This window comes from Ovis canadensis, chromosome 2, assembly GCF_042477335.2.
Source record: "Ovis canadensis isolate MfBH-ARS-UI-01 breed Bighorn chromosome 2, ARS-UI_OviCan_v2, whole genome shotgun sequence".
Taxonomy (NCBI): domain Eukaryota; kingdom Metazoa; phylum Chordata; class Mammalia; order Artiodactyla; family Bovidae; genus Ovis; species Ovis canadensis.
In genome coordinates, this window is record NC_091246.1 from 68,609,910 (window position 1) to 68,633,327 (window position 23,418).

Here is a 23,418-nt window from a genome sequence, read left to right on the forward strand (position 1 = left end):
ACTTCCAGGCAGAAACAGAATCATGATGAGATTCGCCACGTTCCTTCTGCTGCACTAACCATGGAAACACATGTTGAATTAGAACCTCCAGAACCAGGGTCTCTGAGTGACTAAGATAAGCAGAGCCCACTGACACTCATGTGATATCCATGGGAAACTTTGGTGAGATTCGTGCTGGTCACTACAGCATAAGCAAAACCTACAGTGACATCTCTCATATCCCTGGTGGCACAGATGGTAAAGCATCTGCCTGTAATGCAGGAGACCCGGGTTCGATCCCTGGGTTGGGAAGATCTCCTGGAGAAGGAAATGGCAACCCACTCCAGTACTCTTGCCTGGAGAATCCCATGGATGGAGGAGCCTGGTAGGCTACAGTCCATGGGGTCACAAAGAGTCGGACACAACTGAGCAAGTGCTTTGCCTTTTGCCTTTTCTGAATCTTAGTTCCCTTATATAAAAAGAGAAGTTTCTACTTCAGGGCTTTATTTTTGGTTTTGGTAAGGACTAAATAAGATAAGTACATGGAAAGCACCTAATACAAAGTCTCATGTATGGTAGATTCTCAACATATGGTTTCTGTGCAAAGGCACAAAAATAATATCCTAGGAATTGCTCACATAAAAAAAATTGAAGTCCAAGTGGCATCAGACTTCCAAGGAGCAATGCCTTCAAAATTAGGAAAGTCTTTACCCAGACAAACTATCAAGTATGGATAAGGGTAGAATACAGGTCATGTGCATGATATATTTTGCAGCCTATGGGCCCTTCCACAGAAGGTACTCCATCCAAATGAGTGAGTTATTCAATCCAAGAAGAATACACAGGGTTAGGAAACAGAGCAATCCAACCTGAGATCAAGGGAATCTGTTGACAGGGCCTTGGAGCAGGAGGGCAGGGCTGTGGGGGAGCCCTGCCCAGGAACAATATTAAACTGGTAGGAGACTTACTGTGTTTGGAAAACAGTGCCAGAGGGCAGCAAGTTTGAGAATTAATGACAGTACCTGGATAACTGAGGACACACAAAAATATAAGGCAAGGGAATTCCCTAGTGGTCCAGTGGTTAAGACTCTGTGCTTCCCACTGCAGGGGGCTGAGGGTTTGTTTGATCCCTGGCTGGGCAATTAAGATCCAGCATGCCTTGTGGTATGGTCAAAAAATGTCTTTAATTCAAAAAAATAAAAATATAAGGCAATTGTTAACTCTAAGATTGGGAAAATGTTGAAAAAAGGAAATCATAATTATTACTTGACTTGGCAGGCAAGATTATATTGACATGGTTGCAATAATTTTTTCTGTTGATGACTGATCTAATCAGAAAGTTTAAAGTAACTGCCAGACATGGTGGAACAGGGGAGGAAAAATCAGGGAAGTGTTAAATCTGCATCCTGCAAATTGGGAAATCGGTAGATGATGCCTGAATTTGGTAAACCAAGAAATCAGTATTAGCAGATTATTTAAAAACATGGAGGCATGTGCTGGATGAAGTACATGAGAGATTTGGAAGTGGTTTCTTCTGAGGAGCTGTATTCAAGGATGGAGACTACTGTGGGCAACAGCTGCAAGCAAGGCTACCTGACCAGATGGTTTTGGTCTCTGGGGTGTGTCTCTGTTCTGGTTCCTGGAAATATCAACCTTGACCTTTGACATCAGCACTTTAACAGCAACCTTAACATCAGCACTTCTGGGTTTTTTCTTTCAACTGGACATGAGTAAATCCTTTGAACCAATAACATCTCTATATTGATTTTATGGTTTCTGTTTCCAGTTACAATTGGGTAGTGCTGTTTGACTATTTCAGAGCAGTATGTGTCCATATTTTAAAGATTACATTACTATTTAAAAACTCATGAATATTAATATCAACATGAAGCCCTGAGTTCCAGTCCTGGATCAACCACACCAGCAAGTTTTGTGACTTGGATTAAGCCCCCTGGGGGTCCCCTCTCAGTTTCCCCATTTGTAGGCGGGAGGTTTGAACTTGTTATCTACAATCCTTAAAATCTCAAATATGCTGTCATCAAAACATGAATTTGTAGAATACCTTGCAAAACCTCTAAAAAAAAAGTCACTCCTTATTTTCACAAGCACAGTTCTTTTTCATAGATAAAATACTAAAACACAACAAAACATTTTAGGTTAAAAAAAAAAGAAAGAAGTACAAAGACTCTGAGACTCTGACATACTGGCCCTGTTTTGTCATGGATCATGTTTAATAGCCTAACAAGCTTTGTAAAAGATCCATTTTCAGTCTATGCAATATAGATAAATAAATATGACCTTGAGAGTTCTCATTTTCACATGCCACATTTTTCCCCTCAGGACAGTTTCAACAGTTATTGAACCAGAATTTAGTGTCCAGATAAGCCACTAAAAATAATCTTCCCCCGCTTGGAGAGATCCCTGAGTGCTTCTTGCAGGCGTAAGATGTCTTGGGTGGAACTAATGAAGCAGATGGTTCAGAAATTTTCACTGGAGAGAATTTCTTCTCCACCTCCCCTCAGGCTCCCATGGACTGGTTCCCTTGCTGTGCTAAGCTCCTGAACAAGGAGCAGCAGAAAGCTCAACATTTCCAAAGGAAAGATAAATTGAAGTCAGCTACTCCCAGACAGAGGATTCACCCCAGTGTCTGCCTCCCACTCCTTTTTCTTTACTCCCTCTCTGCTCCTTTCCTTCCAGCCGCCCACAACATCCTTCACAGAGAGGTAAGGTTCTGGTGATATGAACTTACTTTCTCCCTTTGTCTCTCGGGCACAATTTGTTCTTTTCCAGAGTCAGAGCTCACTTCACCAGCACCAGGTGGTCTGGCTGTGAGCAGGTGAAGTGAGCTGGGTATAATTTTAAAAAAAAATTTTTTTGAGGGGGAGGGGCAACAGTAATCCCCTGTTATAAGCCTCCACTAAAACTTGGATTCAGAGAAGTGAATCTGACAGCTCCAGACTCCCGGCCGTGGGGTCCTCGATTAATTTCCAAGCTCCAAGTCCAAGGTGAGGGAGAGAGGGATCTCTTGGGCAAACATCAGAGGTACGTTCACACTCAGCTGCTTCTCCCCCAGCTTCTCCACTTGGTTTTATGGACATGAGGTCTGTCACACCCTGCATATGCCAGCTCACTGAGTGCCTTAGCTGTGTCCCCATTTACAGGTGATGAAACTGAGGCACAGGAAGGGGAAGCAGTTTGCCCAAATTTTCATAGCCAAGGGTTGGTGGAGTCAGATAGGAACTGCTGTACTTAGTCACTCAGTCGTGTCCGACTCTTTGTGACCCCATCAATTATAGCCTGCCAGGCTCCTCTGTCCATGGGGATTCTCCAGGCAAGAATACTGGAGAAGGCTGCCATTTCCTCCTCCAGGGGATCTTCCCACCCCAGGGATTGAACCCAGGTCTTCCACATTGCAAGTGGATTTTTTACCATCTGAGCCACCAGGGAATTCCATGAATACTGGAGTGGGTAGCTTATCCCTCCTCCAGGGGATCTTCCTGACCCAGGAATCAAACTGGAGTCTCCTGCATTGCAGGCAGATTCTTTACGAACTGAGCTACCAGGGAAGTTGTGTTACTCTGAAGTCAGTGTCTTTTCCCCTTGGGCTGCCTCTCCATCTCCCTGATGGTACTGCCTGCCCTGATCTCCCAAGACCAGGCTGGAGAGAGAGACTGAGTTGGATGCAGGGACCACATTTGGCTGGGTTTGACATGTGCTCAGCGGTTTGGTGACTAAATATAGACAGCCTTGAAACGTCTTGGCTATTGACTGTCTTCCCTCAGTTTTGGTCAGCTCAGGCCATTCTTGGTTTCCTTCATCCCTTTGAATCCCAAGTACAGACTGAGAAATGGTCAAGGGTGACTCTTAGGACACGCTAGAATTCCACTCTGACTTGGCCACAGCATCAGTGAGCTTATGGGTCAAGCTCTTGGACACGTAGTCTGGGGGCACAGGGTGGCCTCACTGCCCTTCTTTTTCATGCCTTTCATTTCCATTCCTCCACCCTTGTCTTCTGGCTTGTGGTGGGTGGGGAGGGGCAAGGGTTTCTGCTTAACCCTGTTTCCTAGTCTGGTCTACACACCTTCTTTGCCCTCAGGCTCTAAGGACTGGCTTAGAATCTGCTGTCCATCCCTCTGTTTGGGAAAACAACCACCAGACACAGTCTTGCAGGCAGCGGGGGAGCCCCTCAGGCAGCGGGGGAGGCCCCTCAGGCAGCGGGGGAGCCCCTCAGGCAGCGGGGGAGGCCCCTCAGGCAGCGGGGGAGCCCCTCAGGCAGCGGGGGAGCCCCTCAGGCAGCGGGGGAGCCCCTCAGGCAGCGGGGGAGGCCCCTCAGGCAGCGGGGGAGCCCCTCAGGCAGCGGGGGAGCCCCTCAGGCAGCAGGTGGGCCCCTCAGGCAGCGGGGGAGCCCCTCAGGCAGCAGGGGAGCCCCTCAGGCAGCGGGGGAGGCCCCTCAGGCAGCAGGGGGGCCCCTCAGGCAGCGGGGGAGCCCCTCAGGCAGCGGGGGAGGCCCCTCAGGCAGCGGGGGAGCCCCTCAGGCAGCGGGGGAGCCCCTCAGGCAGCGGGGGAGCCCCTCAGGCAGCGGGGGAGCCCCTCAGGCAGCGGGGGAGCCCCTCAGGCAGCGGGGGGAGCCCCTCAGGCAGCGGGGGAGCCCCTCAGGCAGCAGGTGGGCCCCTCAGGCAGCGGGGGAGCCCCTCAGGCAGCGGGGGAGCCCCTCAGGCAGCGGGGGAGGCCCCTCAGGCAGCAGGGGGGCCCCTCAGGCAGCAGGGGGGGCCCTCAGGCAGCGGGGGAGCCCCTCAGGCAGCGGGGGAGGCCCTCAGGCAGCGGGGGAGCCCCTCAGGCAGCGGGGGAGGCCCCTCAGGCAGCGGGGGAGCCCCTCAGGCAGCGGGGGAGGCCCCTCAGGCAGCGGGGGAGCCCCTCAGGCAGCGGGGGAGGCCCTCAGGCAGCGGGGGAGCCCCTCAGGCAGCGGGGGAGCCCCTCAGGCAGCGGGGGAGCCCCTCAGGCGGCGGGGGAGCCCTCAGGCGGCGGGGGGCCCCTCAGGCAGCGGGGGAGCCCCTCAGGCAGCGGGGGAGCCCCTCAGGCAGCGGGGGAGCCCTCAGGCAGCAGGTGGGCCCCTCAGGCAGCGGGGGAGCCCCTCAGGCAGCGGGGGAGCCCCTCAGGAAGCAGGTGGGCCCCTCAGGCAGCAGGTGGGCCCCTCAGGCAGCAGGGGGGCCCCTCAGGCAGCAGGGGGGCCCCTCAGGCAGCGGGGGGGCCCCTCAGGCAGCGGGGGAGCCCCTCAGGCAGCGGGGGAGCCCCTCAGGCAGCGGGGGAGCCCCTCAGGCAGCAGGTGGGCCCCTCAGGCAGCAGGTGGGCCCCTCAGGCAGCAGGGGGGGGGGCCCTCAGGTGGCGGGGGAGCCCTCAGGTGGCGGGGGGCCCCTCAGGCAGCGGGGGAGCCCTCAGGCAGCAGGGGGGCCCCTCAGGCAGCAGGTGGGCCCCTCAGGCAGCGGGGGAGCCCCTCAGGCAGCGGGGGAGCCCCTCAGGCAGCAGGGGGGCCCCTCAGGCAGCAGGGGTGGGCCCTCAGGTGGCGGGGGAGCCCTCAGGTGGTGGGGGGCCCCTCAGGCAGCGGGGGAGCCCTCAGGCAGCAGGGGGGCCCCTCAGGCAGCAGGTGGGCCCCTCAGGCAGCGGGGGAGCCCCTCAGGCAGCGGGGGAGCCCCTCAGGCAGCGGGGGAGCCCCTCAGGCAGCAGGTGGGCCCCTCAGGCAGCAGGTGGGCCCCTCAGGCAGCGGGGGAGCCCCTCAGGCAGCAGGGGAGGCCCCTCAGGAAGCAGGTGGGCCCCTCAGGCAGTGGGGGAGCCCCTCAGGCAGCAGGTGGGCCCCTCAGGAAGCAAGTGGGCCCCTCAGGCAGCGGGGGGCCCCTCAGGCAGCGGGGGAGGCCCCTCAGGCAGCAGGTGGGCCCCTCAGGCAGCGGGGGAGGCCCCTCAGGCAGCAGGTGGGCCCCTCAGGCAGCGGGGGAGCCCCTCAGGCAGCGGGGGAGCCCCTCAGGCAGCGGGGGGCCCCTCAGGCAGCGGGGGAGGCCCCTCAGGAAGCAGGTGGGCCCCTCAGGCAGCGGGGGAGGCCCCTCAGGCAGCAGGTGGGCCCCTCAGGCAGCGGGGGAGCCCCTCAGGCAGCGGGGGAGCCCCTCAGGCAGCGGGGGAGGCCCCTCAGGCAGCAGGTGGGCCCCTCAGGCAGCAGGGGGGCCCCTCAGGCAGCAGGTGGGCCCCTCAGGCAGCAGGGGGGCCCCTCAGGCAGCAGGGGGGCCCCTCAGGCAGCAGGGGGGGGCCCTCAGGTGGCGGGGGAGCCCTCAGGTGGCAGGGGGCCCCTCAGGCAGCGGGGGAGCCCTCAGGCAGCAGGGGGGCCCCTCAGGCAGAGGCACTGAAATCCCTGTGGGGCCGCCGGGTTCCAGTGAGTCATGTAGACTCAAAGGCCCTTCCAACCACCACCAAAGGCCCTAGCTTGGATCTTACGTAATTACTCTTACAATAGACTTTTTCAAAAGCTCTTTGTGTACTTAATTGTGTCTCACTTTTTGTGACTGTTTGGACTGTAGCCCATCATCCTTCCTAGTCCATGAGATTCTCCAGGCAAGAATACTGGAGTGGGTTGCCATGCCTTCCTCCAGGGTCTTCCCCACCTAGGGATCGAACCCAAGTCTCCTATGTCTCCTGCACTGCAGGCGGATTGTTTACCTGCTGAGCCAGCAGGGAAGCCTGGCTAAACATGTTTTATTTTAAAATGACATTTCTTGGGTAAAATTTTTGGGTCAAATATTACATATGCTTTACAGAAAATTTAGAAAAGAAAACAAAAGCACAAATAAGAAAAATAAGTATGTACTGCAATTCCATCAGCTGGAGATGATATTTAAAAATGTATAACACTTCATCCATTGCTTGGGGGGCTGCCTATCTATGTTCACTTTTCTTTCTAAAAATGAAATCATATCCCATTTACCATGTTACCGAACAGCCACTTCTCTGCTTTCTCCTTGGCAAGTCAACCCTGATTTTGTTCAAATATAGGACAGCCATGTGCCTGAGGGAAGACTGGGACCTTCTCTGGCCTGAGGAAATGCAACTTAACTGGTCTAGGTCATTCTGAAAAATTCTACTCATCTTGCCAGTGAATGGCTTGGGAATAAACATGTGACAATATTTTGGCCAAACAGACAGGAAGGAAGTCTTTAGGGAACTTCTGGGAAAAGTTTCTCTGCTCTTTAAAAAAAAAAAAAAAAATCCAATATTGCTTCAGTGGTATCCTTGCATTCATTTCTTATGTCCTTAGTTTAAATTCTGGTTTAAATGTTCTGAAAATTTTTGAGACTTTTAACATATGTTCCAAATTGCCTAGCAGTCCTTATCAACATATTTTGTACTAACAATTAAAAATTCTCCATGTAAGTTCTGGTTTCTCTTTCTTTACAGTGAGCTATCAAAGGAATCATTATCAATAAGTATTATTCCTGCAAATGCAAACTTATTTTCCAACATGAGTTCTGTTTATGCAGAATATGTCTTCTAATAAACATTAGTACTTTATATTTTTCAACCAAGTTACACTAAATTCAAATTATTAGAATCATAGGATCTAACCTCATATGATTCTAATAATTTGAATTTAATGTAACATGGTTGAAAAATATAGACTAGATCCAAGTAAGGCCATATGTTTGGGTGGATGGTGCTCAAAGCTGTCTATACACTTAGAATCATCTGGGGACTTTTAAATAAAAACACAACTTTTATAGAGATATAACTGATATTCAATATATTATAAATAGAGTTAGCAATTTTATGTTTTAACATACATACACATCCATGAAACCACCAAAATCAAGATAATAAATACATTTATCAACTCCAAATTGCAAGGCTTACTATCCTTGGTATTGCCTGCAGTCCACTGACTTGGAAATGACTTTTCTATACTTTGCCTGTTTATTTAGTTGTCTCAGGTAGGAAGGAAAATCCACTCCCTCTTACTCCATCTTAGACTGAAGCAGATACTCCCCATCTGGGGAATTTTGTAAAACAGTCTCTTGGTTTTATTCTAGAACAAATGAACTATAATTTGGGGAGGGGGATAAATTGTACTTCTTTGTATTTTTTCATTAAGGTATAATTTACATACAGTAAAATTCATACTTTTTAGCATACAGTTTTGTGGATTTTGGCCAGGGTATACACTCATGAAACCATCACTACAGTCATGATATAGATCAGTTCTCCCCCCTCTTCCAAACTCTTCTATTCCTCCTTGTAGTCAAGCCTCCCATCGCCAACCGCTAGCTCCTGGCAACCATCGATCCTGCTCCTTCCCATAGTATGAGTACGTGGACCAGAGTGGATGTTTGAACAAGGGAGACTGGCAGATGAAAGGTCTACAGTCATCAGTACACACTGGCTCCTCTGAAGGAACCCAGGAGTAAGCACTCTTGGCCAAAGCTGCATTTTGCCCCTTAGCCTGATGAGCAGCTATGGTATCCAGCTGGGTTTCCTGGGCCCAGAACGGCCATCATAATCAAAGCCTTATGAATATTAACAACACCATGAACATTAAGTACCTCTTGGTCCCTCCATTCTTTCCTCTCTCTGTTCAGTACTTACATGCTCTGTATTCCTATCATGTCTCCTGGGCCACCAACCTATGTATCCACACTGCCTATTTGCTTTTCTTGTCTTCTAAAGCAGCACTGATTTTTCTTAAATAATACACAAATGCATACTATGATGTATATGTGTCTTTTTGAATTATGGATAAAGAAGATGTGGTTCATGTATACAATGGAATATGACTCAGCCATAAAAGGAACAAAATCGGGTCATTTGGGGCAACACGGATGGACTTAGAATCTGTCATAAAGACTGAAGCAAGTCAGAAAAACAAATATCATCTATTGAGCTTATAGATGGAATCTAGAAAATGGTACGGATGAACCTATTTGTAGGGCAGGAATAGAGATGCAGATATACAGAACAGACTTGTGGACACAGCGGGGGAAGGAGAGGGTGGGACGAACTGACATAGTAGCCCTGACATATAACGCCTATCAGGTGCAAAACGGGTAACTCGTGGGAAGACCCTGTTCAGCACAAGGAGCTCAGCTCAGTGCTCTGTGATGGCCCAGAGGAGCAGCATGGGGCGCGGAGCGAGGGAAGTTCAAGAGAGAGGGGATAAAGTAGACAGAGAGCCGACTCACTTTGCGGTAGAGCAAAAAGCTAACACGACATCGCAAAGCAATCCTACTTCAATAAAAATGCACACTATGTTGTGGCACACATAAATGCCATCTTTCATGTGTCCCCATAGACACAAAGATGAAGAACTGCCCCTGCTTGTGAGGAGAGGCCTCACTCCGAGGATGTGAGACACAGGACTGGATCCTGAAGACAAGAGCGGAGCTACACTGTAACCGTGGGAAATAGCAACGATAATTACAAGCATCTTGCTTGGGTCTCCCAAGAGTCTTATGAAGGTGGTTATTCTTACTCCATTTTCCCTTGAGGAACAAGCACAGCGAAAGGAAACAATTGATCAAGGCATTCAGAAGAGTTTAGTACTTCTGGCTTCATATTACATATGAATCCACTTCTTTACATATTACAATGGGGATTAAATCATCTCCACCTTCTCCAAGTTCTTTACAAAGACAAATGGTTCTAAGGAGACCAAAGAGTGTCTGGAGACAGGGTTGATGAGGTGAAAGGGAAGAATTCCCACGCTTTCTCCAGTCATGTGGTCAGATTCAGAGAACAGCAATGACTACATCCAAAGAAATTCTCTCTGCATTTGGCAACTGTTCCCTCATCCCGTTAAGCCAACAAAGCTTATAAAGAATAAGCTGCTAGAGGTGAGTGATCAGTTGAGAAGGGCAAAGCCGGTTGTCAGCCACTCCTGGGTTTAGGTGGTCCAGGGCTTAGATCTGAAATACCCAGGCAGCTACCAGCTGTTGGGTCCCCACCCAAACTGAGAACAAAGATTTCAATGTAACAAATTGTTTCAGACTTTCAGAACTCTCAGCCATAGACAAGTTTGGCCTTTTATGGAAAGACTTCCATCCACTTTGCAAATCAATTTTCCTTCAGTCTCTTCCCCTCTCTGGGCTGTAACTCAGGACAGTGGCTCTCAGAGTACAGTCCCTGGACCAGAGTATCAGCATTACTTGGGAATCCCTCTTACAACTGAGGTTAAAAAAAATGACATAACATCAAATTGACCATTTTAAGGAGTACCACTCATCCTCATGTAGTACTTTCTTAGTACTATGCAACTACCCCCCTCTACCTAGTCCCAAAACATTTTCATCATTCCAAAAGGAAAGCCTGTGCCCAGTAAGCAGTCACTCTTCCCCTCCCACCCCCAGCCCCCAGCCCCTGGCAACCACTGATCACTTTCTGCCTCTGTGGACTTGCCAATTCTGGATATTTCATTTTTCATTTCATGACCACATGACTGGAGTCATGCAATATGTGACATTTTGTGGCTGGCTTCTTTCACTTAGCATGATGTTCTTGAGGTTCATCCAGGTTATAGCATGTGTTAACACTTCATTCATTTCTATAGTTCTAGGAACTTTTTAGAAATGTAAATTTCCTGCCTCACACAGACCTAATGCCCGAGAAGCTCTGAGCCGCCTTTTGGTTCCTTGAATGCATCCTAGTATCTAAGAACTCCCGATTTAGGAGATGTCAGCCCAGGCTCTTTAACTCAGAAGGCAGTTGTCGGGTTCCTAAATCCAGGATTTTGTTATTCTGCCCAAAACCCTGCGACAACATCAATGTTTCAAAACCAAAATGTTTCTGCCTTTTTCTTGAGTTGTAGGATAGGGCTGTCAGGATCTGCCAATTTCATTCCTTAAGAAACAAACTGAACATCTAGAGCACATTCTTTCAAAATAATCCCAGACTGTCTACAGTCTCTTGATGTTAACTTCACCCTTTTGCGTTCTATTCCCATCCTATTTATAGAATGGCTAGTTTCTTCTCGAACATCTCCAAAGGTGCCTTCTGTTACCCAGGATGCACACTGCAGGTGCTGCGAACAGGGCTGGCCCTGCTAGCGCCTTCCTTGATGCCCTCTTTGGGGACAGCACACAGTCATTCCTGTGAACACGCCTCGTCTCAATCCAGGAGCCCACTTAATGGCTTTCCGTTGCACTGAACCAAAAGGCATTTCTTTAGTTTGACACCCAAATTCTGAATTTCTTTGGTATGTTCCCCTCATGGTTGCTTGTGTAGCCCATCTGGCCCTCTGCTAATAATTTGTAGGTTTAGGAACAAGAGCTGTCCTCGATGGCATGGGAACCTGTAGTGGGAAACGCAAAGAACTGGGCCCAAATAATTGGGTTTCGGGGCTGACTTGACTCATGTTCTTGTTCACTCAACAAACACAGAATTCACTGAAGACTGTGTAGATTAGCTACTAGGTGAGAACACAGCAGTGGGCAAGACTGGCAATGCCCCCCTCCACTCCCAGTTTTGGGAGCACAAAAGTCTAGTGCAAGGTCCAAACAAGCAAAGAGGCCACTTCAGCACCACATGAGGAGGTGCTGTGGGGAGTGTCGATGACACTCTGTGGAGGATACGCCAGTGGCGGCAGTGGAAGAGGCTGCGGTGCTTGTATAGGGGGAGCGCACTGACTGAAACTGCCCGCCCTGGCCAGGCGCCAGAGTGGCATTTGCATGAGCTGCTTTATGCCAGGAGGTCCTGGTAAGGAACATGGAACTAATGAGCCACCACCAACTGGAAGAGTTTGGGAAGGGTCACAAGGAGATACCGCCTGTCTGACCACCTTCCAGCATCCCTCTCACTGGCATCCATCTTGGCTGAGCAATGTGTGCGCCACCAGGAAGGACTGTGAGTCAGAATGATGGGCAGAGCAACCCAGAAACTAACCCCGTCACCATAAAACCTGAGACTGGGAACCACGTGGCAGAGCAGTTCTCCCGGTTTCCCTCACCCTACTGCTCTCTGCCTGGGCGCCCCTTCCCAATAAAATCTCTTGCTTTCTCAGCACATGTGTCTCCTCGGACAGTTCATTTCCGAGTGTTAGACAGGAGCCCACTTTTGGGCCCTGGAAGGGGTCCCCCCTTCCTGCAACAGTTGTGGTGTGTGTGTCCAGGAGAGGTCAAAGAGGACTCTGAGGAGAAAGAGAGGGATACGTTTAGACATGCAGGATGAGTTAGCCGAGCAGGGTGTCAGGCGGGGTGGGGCTAGTTCAGTTGGAAAGAGCATTCCAGAGAGCGGAGAGGGCACATGCCCAGGCTGGGAGAGAGAAGGGGCGTGTGTCTTGCTAGGAACTAGAAGGATTGTGAAGTCGCTGGACTGTCTGTCGTGTCAGGGCTGGCTCTGCTGCAATATACAGTTAGCGAGAGAAGAGTCTACAGAGCCCATTGAGAGACAGGAAAGCCACGGCCTCCTTTGTCAGTAAACTCAGAGGGAACCCACAGCAGGGTTAAAGCTGAGCTGTGATTTGACCTGCTGTGTGTTTCCATGATCATTTGGACTATGTAAGGGGAGCAAATTGGAGGGAATGAGAAAGGAGACTGCGAATCCAGTCAAGAGGCTCTTGCACCTGGGACCTCTCATACCACTGCTTCTGAGCGTGTAAATTCAATACACTGGAGAACAGTCTGAGAAGGTCTAGTGGACGGAGGAGCCTGGTGAGCTGCTGTCCATGGGGTCGCACAGGGTCATACATGACTGAAGCAACTTAGCATGCATGCATGCATTGGAGAAGGAAATGGCAACCCACTCCGGTATTCTTGGCTGGAGAATCCCAGGGACAGAGGAGCCTGGTGGGCTGCCATCTATTGGGTCACACAGAGTCAGATACGACTAAAGTGACTTAGCAGCAGCAGCAGCAGTAAAGTCAAAGATATGTGTGCTTTGTAATCCAGAAACTTCATCACAAGAAGTTATGAGGAAGATGCTCATAACTATATTCTTTGAAATGAAAAATGGAAGCAATTTAGGTGTCCATGAGTAGGAGAATGGATAAAATGTGATACATAAAACATGCTATATTTATATGATGGATTTTTATGCAGGAGTTAAGATGAATGAACTGGGGCAGGATTTATCAAACTGAAAAATCTCAAAAGCATAATGCTGAACAAAGAGCCAGGGTATACAGAAATGCAGGCACAACTTGACATCCTGCACTCAAAAGTTTGTAAGGTCCACCATTACTTTACACATCCTTAAGAGAGAAAAAAAATGCTGAGAACTGAACTCCGACAAAATGCATTCTTGTCACTTATTAGATACTTTATACTTGATTAGAAAATCTTTTACACCATATATTACTCCCATGCATGCATAAAAAGGGGAAATAGAAGTGAAATAAATCAGTTATGGGTTCCCCCAACTTTTGCACATATAAATCCTAACTCTTCTAAATTCTCTTGACTTAAAGTCACAGATGTCTGTGTTTCCCAAATAATAAATCGTCCTTCCAACTACAGGATGGGTGATAAGGCATTCTTAAGCAATCCATAAGAAAACTCACAGTCATTGGCACTGGCCTCTTAAGCTATTTTTGCAGCTAGGCATAACTAAGCTTCTTTGCAGTCCTCCTTCTATGACACTGCTGGGCATTTCTGATTTATCATCACCCCCACGATCCCCTCACGATCACGTGATTCCTGAAGGGGAAGAGTGCCCCTACTAATGTCTCCACAATTTTCAGCAAGATTGCTCCTGCTGCTTTTGGATGTGTAGGCGGTAGGGAACGATTGCCACCCAGCTATCAGAAGGTGCCATCAGTTACAAGAGCATCGCGATTTCAGAGATATTCAAACGGGGAAAAAGTTGTGTGTTTTACATCTTGGAGGATAAGTTCAAAACAAGAGAGTCTTAGCAAACCCACTTGCCTTCACAGTCGCGCTACATCCTCCCATCCAGCTTCGTAATGAAACCAACATTTTGATGTCACTTATGGGTGGAATCTAAAAAAAATGATACAAATGAACTTACAAAACAGAAACTGACTCACAGACACAGAAAACAAACTTATGGTTACCAAAGGGAAAAGAGAGGGGAAAGGGATAAATTAGGAATTCAGGATTAGCAGATACAAACGACTACATATAAAACAGATGACCAACAAGGTCCTAGTATATAGCGCAGGGAACTGTATTCCACATCTTGGAATAAACTATAAGGGAAAAAAAATGTGTTCTTTAGAAATAAGGAAATATGGTAGTTGTCATTTATGAATAAAGACATATTTATAAACCATAAAAACTATGTGTAGAAATAATAAACATCATTTAAAGACTGCTGCCAGTGGAAATCTGCTGTATGGTGCAGGGAGCTCAAACCTGGTGCTCTGTGACAACCTAGAGGCGTGGGAATGGGGTGGGAGGTGGGAGCGAGGTCCAAGAGGGAGGTTACATATTAATACCTATGGCTGATTCATGTAGATATATGAGAGAAGCCAACACGTTATTGTAAAGCAATTACCCTCCAATTAAAAATAAATAATTAAAAAATAAAAATAATAAAGACAGCTGCCATCATAGAGAGAGCGGTGATGCAGAAACAGGGCATGTTATGGGGACAGACGCACGCTGGGACTTCCAGTCAATTGTTCACATTCCCAGCTTTAAGCTTGGCGGTATCACATGGGTGGCTATTTGTATTACTCGCCACACTTTCTGTAAGACAGCTATTTCACAACTTATAGAAAAAGGCTTCCCTGGTGGCTCAGCTAGTAAAGAGTCTGCCTGCAATGTGGGAGACCTGGGTTCGATCCCTGGGTTGGGAAGATCCCCTGGAAAAGGGAACGGCTACCCACTCCAGTATTCTAGCCTGGAGAATTTCATGGACTGTATAGTCCACGGGGTCGCAAAGAGTTGGACACAACTGAGCGACTTACACTTTTACTTTCAAAAAAAAGGAGACTGCCACACTAGCACAATTCTGTTAATAGTCCCTGTGTGAACCAGGGAACGTGTGCAACTCCAGCTTTCTATTCTATTACTACATTGCAAAGAGGGTCATAGCTCTTCTCCTCGCCTCAGAGGAATTCTGGGTTCTTGTGAAGGTCAAAACTGCAAGTGCTTGTGCAATCCATTGTTAAACCATAAAGCACAGCAGAGAAAGGGCACTGAGACTGTCACCTCACAAGTGTACCAAACCTCTTAGCAGGGATGTGTGGGAGGTGCTCGCAGCAATGGCCCCCAGTGGACTAGGCCCCCCTCTATCTGCACCCCTTTGGCAACATGACTCGGCCACTCCTCCCGTCAACTGGGAGCCCGTTTCTCCACTCCTAAGCTCTGGGCTGGCCTTGGGACCTGCTGCGATCCACAGAATATGGTGGCTGTGACACAGCAAGCGCGAGCTTAGACCTCAACATGCAGGCGCCTTTCCCTGGAACACTTCAGGTTCCGGAGGCAGCCCCCCGCCCCCCGCCCCACCAGGCTGGGCAGCCCAGTCTGGCCTATTGGAGAATGAAACTTGAGAGGAACCAAGATGCCCAGCCAACAGCCAGCACCAACTGCCAAACGTGAGTCAGGCCTTCTTGAACTTTCCAGTCCCACTGACCCTCTGGTCAAATGCTGCCAACTAACAGGCATTAACCCCCCTGATGACCCACAGAACCACGAGAAATAGCCATCAGGGGCTTTAGGTCACCGTGTTTCAGGGTGGTTTGTTTTGCAGAGTTGGATACACTGACCGGTGACTGAAAGTTTGGTTTAGTCTATTCTGCTGATGACAATACCTTTGCCACTTTGTAAGTTGAGCGGTAAGTAATTATTAAGCACCTACTCTGTGCTGGTTATGGGTTTTGTGCTGTGAAGACTACCAAAAAAGGACTAGAGATAAATGCCTCAGCTGTAGCACAAACAAGAACTGTAACCTCATTAGGAAAAGAAGATGCAAATGATAGAAAGTAAAATAAGAATGTGCTAAATTGAGAAAGATGTGCTCTGCAGAGGGAAGTGAACATTTTCTTATTACGTAGCAGAAACTCTGACTTAGTTCATAGAATCCTCACAACAACTCTATAAGGCAGGTACTGTGATTATTCCCATTTCACAGGTAAGGAAACTGAGGAAGCTGCAGGGAAGTAAGCTGTCCAGAGTCACATAGCCAGCAAGTGGTTGGCCCTGGCCTGGGAACTAGTAGCCTGACAGCAAAGCCCACATGTGCCCCAGACTAGACAGATGACAGTAAGGCTAATGCTGTGAGGATGTAGGGACAGATGCTTTGTGGGGGGTGGGGGGGGGGTGGTTCCTAGGCAAGAGAGACCTCAGCTGGCCTTGGAGGTTGGGTGGGAGCTGGAGTGGAATTTAGAAAGTTCCAGGCAGAGATCATGGTGTATGCACACGGGGGGTTTGGCGCCCCATGGGAAGCTGAGCCCAGCTGGGTCAGAACCTGCCTCTCTCCAACCCAGGAGTCTGTGACTATCCTTCCAGGCCACCTACATCCCAGTGAGACCCCCCACTGCCTGGCTGAGGGGAGGCCTGGGAGAGATGGCCTGGGAGGAGCTTGGAAAGTGGAAGTAGTGTCTCAGGGCAGGATGCAGGGGCAGGACAGAGCCAGGAAACAGGGATGGGGGCCTCCAGGGCTGTCAGGATTCTCAGCTGGGCTGAGGAGGAGGCAGTGAGTTGGGGAGTTGTCATCCTGCTGCCCCACGGAGCCCACGTGCATCAGCCAGGACAAGCTGCTGGGGCAGGCCGCGGGTGCCAGGCCAGAAGACGCCCCATTTCCCTGGGATCTGTGGGGTGGACTTGCTTCCTATGTCCCTGTGTGCACCCAGACCACCTTTTCCTGCTGCGCTATACTAGCAACAGCCAGCAAAATTATTTCTGCCAAAACCTATGCTATGACTCTAGAGGGAGAGGTGTGTTCAGAGATGCTTTTGAAATTCTCCTAAACAACCTGTGAGTTATGATGGAACATTTTAATAAGAGTCCAATTCTTGTTGTATGTGTTCTTGGTTAAGCTATGTCATTTCACCTTATAAATGTGCTTTTACCGATGAGGTGGTGATGGGGGTTGCTGGTTGCTTACTGGTGTAGTTACTGTTCCTGAGAAGGACCCATGAAAAGCAGAGACCACAGAAGCATCATCTGGCTTCCCCACTCACTCACCCCCACTCCCACCCCCGCAACACTGAATTGCTCACAGCCTGTGGGAATTCAGGAAAGTCTTCCAGTGAAGAGGCATTTGAAATGGACCTTGGAGGATGGAGATTTCGATGGGTGAGGCCAGAGGATATGGGTAAACTGAGCAATGGCCCGGGACCCCGCAACATGCAGGGGGTGAAAAAAAAATCTATGTAAGAACAGAGCTGGGGAAAGAGAGTAAGATGGGACATGTCAGACGGCTGGGTTGGCAGTAGGGACCTTGAACAGACAGTTGGGAGACATGGGCTTGCCTTCTGAAAGCAAGATGACAAACACACCTCGTGAAAGCAGCAATTGTTCCTGCTTGTTCTTAATTCAACCTTGTGGATCTGGATAAGTACAGGCAGATAAAACTTGTGTGATTCTGAGACCATCCTGTGGAAAAAGATCAGAATACTCTACCTGAGCAAACCCTTGCAGAGCAAATGGTATAAAGCGCATATTTTGGTGAACTTTACATTGTACATGTAATACATGGTTGGGGTAGAAAAATTTGAAAACATGGATAAGCAAAAGAAAGAAAAAAGAAATAACACTTATAATTCTACCATCCAGAGATATTATTATGCCTTTCAGACTTCTGTCAATGTATGGATATAAATTTATGTTACATAAGTGGGCTCATACTGCTTTACAACCTACTTTAGAAAACTTAATATCTTGTGACTATCTTTCCATATAAGTAAATACACTCCCCAGCATCATTTTAAACCGCCATTTTTTAGTCCATATTGAAGAACACCTTGAACCGTCTTCAATCTCCCACTTCTATTCGTGTTAAAATCTTAACTGTATCCATTCAAGCAATGAACTTAGCCACATGCACAGAAGAGGGCACTTGAAAAATCAAACCCACAGTAATCATCCCCATTGTGTTAATCACTTTAAAGCTCTTTTCATTGCATACCTGATGGAGCACTCTGCCGCCTGGCAGAGAGTCTTCAGGTGGTGCTATTAGGTGGCACAGTTCCTTCAGGACACAGATGACTCATTTGATGACTGTGTGGGCTACTTCTGTGCGGACTTGACCCGACTTCTATTGTCTTGTATTTCTGTATTCACTCCAACTCCCTCAAAAGAGAAATGACAAGAATTCGATGTTTTGTGATTGATGATGCATTCTTGAAACAGGGAAAAAAATTAATGGGTTCAGTAGATCCTGCAAAATGTTTATGAGGAGACTGAGCAGAAGAAAATGCCTTTTCTACCAGGTAAGCTGCACCTGGGGCCTCCTGAGAAGTTAACTGCTGATATCAGACTCACCCTGATGAGACAGAAATGCCGAGCTGAAGTGTGCCCCCTAGCTTTGCAGAGCCTGGTTTTCTCTGGCACCATCACGTACGATAAAATTTGTCTCTCAGATGCGAGCGTCTTTCAAATGAGGACATCAAAAACAAATACTACACATTTGAACCTCAGGGAAGAATGAAGTATATGGACCTCATTGCCTCCCTCTAGTGGTTATGTCCTGTTTCAGCGAGTCTTCTTGGCACTTGGATGGGTCCTGTACTGGGAAGCCCAGCGCCCTCTTGTGGAGGGCAGGAGAAGGTGTCCGCATTTCTCATAAGGGCAGAGACCTGGACTGCGGAGAAGCCCGTGGATTGGCAAAGACAAACTTGACCTGAGGAACTGGTAAACACGAGTCACCTCCTCCAGAGCTTGTGGACGTGTCCCCCACACCGACATATCTTAGAAGCAGAATCTAATAAATTCTCATGATTTAATTGTCTTTTTTTAAATTAAATACTTGCTAATGTTCTATTTATTCTGTTACTTTGAACGTCCTCTTGGAATTAGCCAATTTAAGGAGTAGAATATAGCCCTGTTTATCAGACATGGTCCATGAATAAAGAGAATGCTCCAAAGAGCTGATAGTGCAACCCATGGACCATGATAACTTGATAGGTTTTGCAGATAGAAGATAATGATTAAAGATGTGGGCTGTGATGCCTAGTTCCCGTGCTGGTTCTGCTAACTGGATGGCAGGCAGGCACCTGACTTAAGTTTTCAAAACCTCACTTTCCTATAAAATGAGAATGCTGATAGTTCCCACCTTGCAGAGTTATGACAATTCAGTGGTGAAGATTCGGCCTGCGAATGCAGGAGCCGCAGGAGACTCAGGTTCGATCCCTGGGTCTAGAAGATCTCCTGAAGAAGGAAATGGCAACCCACTCCAGTATTCTTGCCTGGGAAATGCGCTGAACAGAGGAGACTGTTGGGTTACAGTCCACAGGGTCACAGTGAGTCAGAAACAACTGAGGTCGCATGCAAATAAATATATTAGCACATTGTACTTAGCAAATGCTATTAGTATTTACCAGAAGATTAACATTTTTTTAAAAGGCGTATTACTTTCTTTGTTGCTTTCTATGACAAAGTACAATGACCAACATTAATCATTTCTTAGGAGGCTCCTATTTCTCCTTGTGAAAAATGACTCTATGCCCATCAATAAGGCAATGAAGAGCTGCTGCTGCTGCTAAGTCACTTCAGTCATGTCTGACTCTGTGCAACCCCATAGACGGCAGCCCACCAGGCTCCCCCATCCCTGGGATTCTCCAGGCAAGAACACTGGAGTGGGTTGCCATCTCCTTCCCCAATACATGAAAGAGAAAAGTGAAAGGGAACTCGCTCAGTTGTTTCTGACTCTTAGCGACCCCGTGGTCTGCAGCCTACCAGGCTCCTCCATCCATGGGATTTTCCAGGCAAGAGTATTGGAGTGGGGTGCCATTGCCTTTTCCGAATGAAGAGCTAAGAAGTGGCAGAGGTCTGAGTCGGTTATCCAACTTTTTTCTACTACAAATCTGGTGGCCTTCATGTGAACTGCCTGTCCTACATTCTGAGTTCTTACTTCTATTTCCATTTTCACCTGTTCTCCATTTCTAACACCACTGTTGACTCCACCATCTCTCTAATCTGCTGTGGACTCAGAAAGGAGGTAACAGAGCTCATTAGAATTTTGCTTTATGCCATAGGTTAAATAGGCTCCAGCGGGAACATCTGAACTCTTTCCCTCTGTGCAAAACACATAATCTCCTATCTGAATACATGTATGCCTTTTAGGATCCATGGAATCCAAACCTAAAGAGTAGAAAAGAACTAAAAAATAAAAATTAAAAAAAATGGAAGTGTTAAAAGACTTTTTAGGATGGGCGGCTGATCATGTGAGCAGGGAGCTTTGGAGGAAATCCTATTTTGTCTTTTGTCTCATTTTTGGAGGGAGGGTAAGGCTGGATTCTACTCCCTGGCCTGGAAGCACTGGCCCATAGTGGTTGGGTTGGGTACTGGTGGGGAGGGCAGGCTACTGTTTGACAGAAAATGGTCTTGCAGGTATTGGTAATGGAAGTTCAGTTCAGTCGCTCAGTCATGTCCAACTCTTTGTGATCCCATGAACTGCAGCACACCAGGCCTCCCTGTCCATCATCAACTCCCGGAGTCCACCCAAACTCATGTCCATTGAGTCGGTGATGCCATCCAACCATCTCCTCCTCTGTCTTCCCCTTCTCCTCCTCCCCTCAATCTTTCCCAGCATCAGGGTCTTTTCAAATGAGTCAGCTCTGCGCATCAGATGGCCAAAGTACTGGAGTTTCAGCTTCAACATTAGTCCTTCCAATGAACACCCAGGACTGATCTCCTTTAGGATGGACTGGTTGGATCTCCTTGCCATTCAAGGGACTCTCAAGAGTCTTCTCCAACACCGCAGTTCAAAAGCATCAATTCTTCGGCCCTCAGCTTTCTTTATAGTCCAACTCTCACAACCATACATGACTACTGGAAAAAACATAGCCTTGACTAGACAGACCTTTGGTGACAAAGTAATGTCTCTGCTTTTTAATATGCTGTCTAGGTTGGTCATAACTTTCCTTCCAAGGAGCAAGCATCTTTTAATTTCATGGCTGCAGTCACAATCTACAGTGATTTTGGAGCCCCCCAAAAATAAAGTCTAATACTATTTCCACTGTTTCCCCATCTACTTGCCATGAGGTGATGGGACCGGATGCCATGATCTTAGTTTTCTGAATGTTGAGTTTTAAGTCAACTTTTTCACTTTCCTCTTTCACTTTCATCAAGAGGCTCTTTAGTTCCTCTTCACTTTCTGCCATAAGGGTGGTGTCATCTGCATTTCTGAGGTTTTTGATATTTCTCCCGGCAGTCTTGATTCCAGCTTGTGCTTCCGCCAGCCCAGCGGTAATGGAAGAAAAAGCAGATATTAGCCAGGGGAGCATAACTGGAGGAGAATCTGAACCAGAGTCAAGATGGGAGCAAAGACCACAGTGAGGAGAGGCAAGGTGGGTCTATGATTGAGAGTACAAATAACAAGGTATGAAGTGGGGGTGTGCTGCCTGTAGTTTGTAGTGTAGTGAGGTCTGGGAGCATGATTCCTCCAGCTTTGTTCTTCCTTCTCAAGATTGTTTTGGCTATTCAGAGTCTTTTGTTGTCTCCATACAAATTTTAAAATTATTTGTTCTAATTCTTTGAAAAATGCCATTGGTATTTTGATAGGGATTACACTGAATCTGTAGATTGCCTTGGGTAGTGTGTCATTTTAACAATGTACATTCTTCCAATCCAAGAACACAGTGTATCTTTCTGTTTGTTTGTGTCATTTTCAATTTCATCAGCATTAGTCATATAGCTTTCTGAGAACAGATCTTTTACCTGTAGACAGCATATTCAAAAGCAGAGACATTATTTTGCCGAATAAGGTCCATCTAGTCAAGGCTATGGTTTTTCCTGTGGTCATGTATGGATGTGAGAGTTGGACTGTGAAGAAGGCTGAGCACTGAAGAACTGATGCTTTTGAACTCTGGTGTTGGAGAAGACTCTTGAGAGTCCCTTGGACTGCAAGGAGATCCAACCAGTCCATTCTGAAGGGGATCAGCTCTGGAATTTCTTTGGAAGGAATGATGGTGAAGCTGAAACTCCAGTACTTTGGCCACCTCATGCGAAGAGTTGACTCATTGGAAAAGATTCTGATGATGGGAGGGATTGGGGACAGGAGGAGAAGGGGACGACAGAGGATGAGATGGCTGGATGGCATCACTGACTCGATGGACGTGAGTCTGAGTGAACTCTGGGAGTTGGTGATGGACAGGGAGGCCCGGCGTGCTGTGATTCATGGAGTCGCAAAGAGTCGGACACGACTGAGCAACTGAACTGAACTGAAGTTTTTAACGACACTGACTGCCACAGCATGTATTTCATTATAGATCCAAGATGCCTAATGACATTTAAATTTGTTTTATTTTATGTTGGGGTATAGCCGATTAACAATGTTGTGATAGTTTCAAGTGCACAGCAGAGCAGCTCAGCCATATATACACATGTGTCCTTTCTCCCCCAAACTCCGCTCCCACTCAGGCTGCCACATAACATTGAGCAGGGTTCCCTGTGCTAGACAGTAGATCCTTGTTGGTCTAATGACATTTTAAAACCGATTTATATTTTAATTTTCCTATTGTGGTCTCTCACACTAGAACATAGTCACATTGCCTGGCATATAGAAAGTGCTTCTCTTAGATGGCTTTTTCTTAGAAACAGACCCTGAATCAAGAAATGTGAGTGCATGTGATTTATTAAGGACATGCTTCTGGGAAAAACTGCTAAGGAAGCAGGGAGGCTGGAGAGAGAAGGGATGCCATCAAGAAATGGTGCGATGGCAGAAGAAAGTCCTGGTCTCTGAGTCCCAGGGGAGCTCTGGAAAGTCAGCTGCACCTCAGAGTTTGTCCCTCTGGGAGGCAAGGAAGGCAGTATTCCAAATATTCCCTCCCACAGTGAGGTCAGTCACTGCGTGACAGAGGCCAGGGAGTGCACAGAGGGTAATAAACTCCCACTCTCCAAGCAGACAAGATGACTTCAGCAGCCACAGTCAGAGCTTGGAGGAAAGGGGAAGCCGTGAGTAGTTAGCCATGCAGCACAAAAAAGCTGGGGCCTGGGAAGCGTGACAGGGGTGTCCCCTCGAGTTCTCACTAAGGATGTAATAAATGAGTGGATCAATGAACAATAACAAGGCCCCCACCCCTCCATAAGGACACACATGGTACCATTTTTTGCTTTATATTACGCGTACTTACATCCCCATTACCTAGTGTTCTATGGATTAGATTTTGGTAAAGAAACATTGTTCAGCCAGAGAGCTAAGTTCTCCTTATCCAGGACACTGGGGTTTGGGCATAAGCCCCTCCAATGACAGAGACAGCAGAACTGGGTTGGTTTCCAGAGTCAAACCTTCCAAAGAACTGGAATCACCAGTGCATGAGTGTGACCTCAAGAAAGATGTGACCGATGTGGT

At 48.0% G+C, this 23,418-nt stretch overlaps 1 protein-coding gene across 3 annotated transcripts in view; it reads right to left on the reverse strand.

The window, feature by feature from the left end:
* The window catches only part of PABIR1 (PP2A Aalpha (PPP2R1A) and B55A (PPP2R2A) interacting phosphatase regulator 1), a 289,879-nt gene that overhangs the window by 209,741 nt on the left and 56,720 nt on the right, over nucleotides 1–23,418 (reverse strand). For 2 of the 3 annotated variants that reach the window (XM_069576382.1, XM_069576383.1), the window contains exons 2-4: nucleotides 18,034–18,197; nucleotides 17,405–17,501; nucleotides 13,863–13,937 (exon numbers count right to left, since the gene is read on the reverse strand). In XM_069576382.1, coding sequence (XP_069432483.1) covers nucleotides 13,863–13,937; nucleotides 17,405–17,500 — 171 coding nt within the window. In that variant the 5' untranslated portion in view covers nucleotide 17,501; nucleotides 18,034–18,197. Of the gene's footprint in view, nucleotides 1–13,858; nucleotides 13,938–17,404; nucleotides 17,502–18,033; nucleotides 18,198–23,418 lie in introns of all 3 variants that reach the window. The other variant, XM_069576384.1, reaches the window with a different exon arrangement.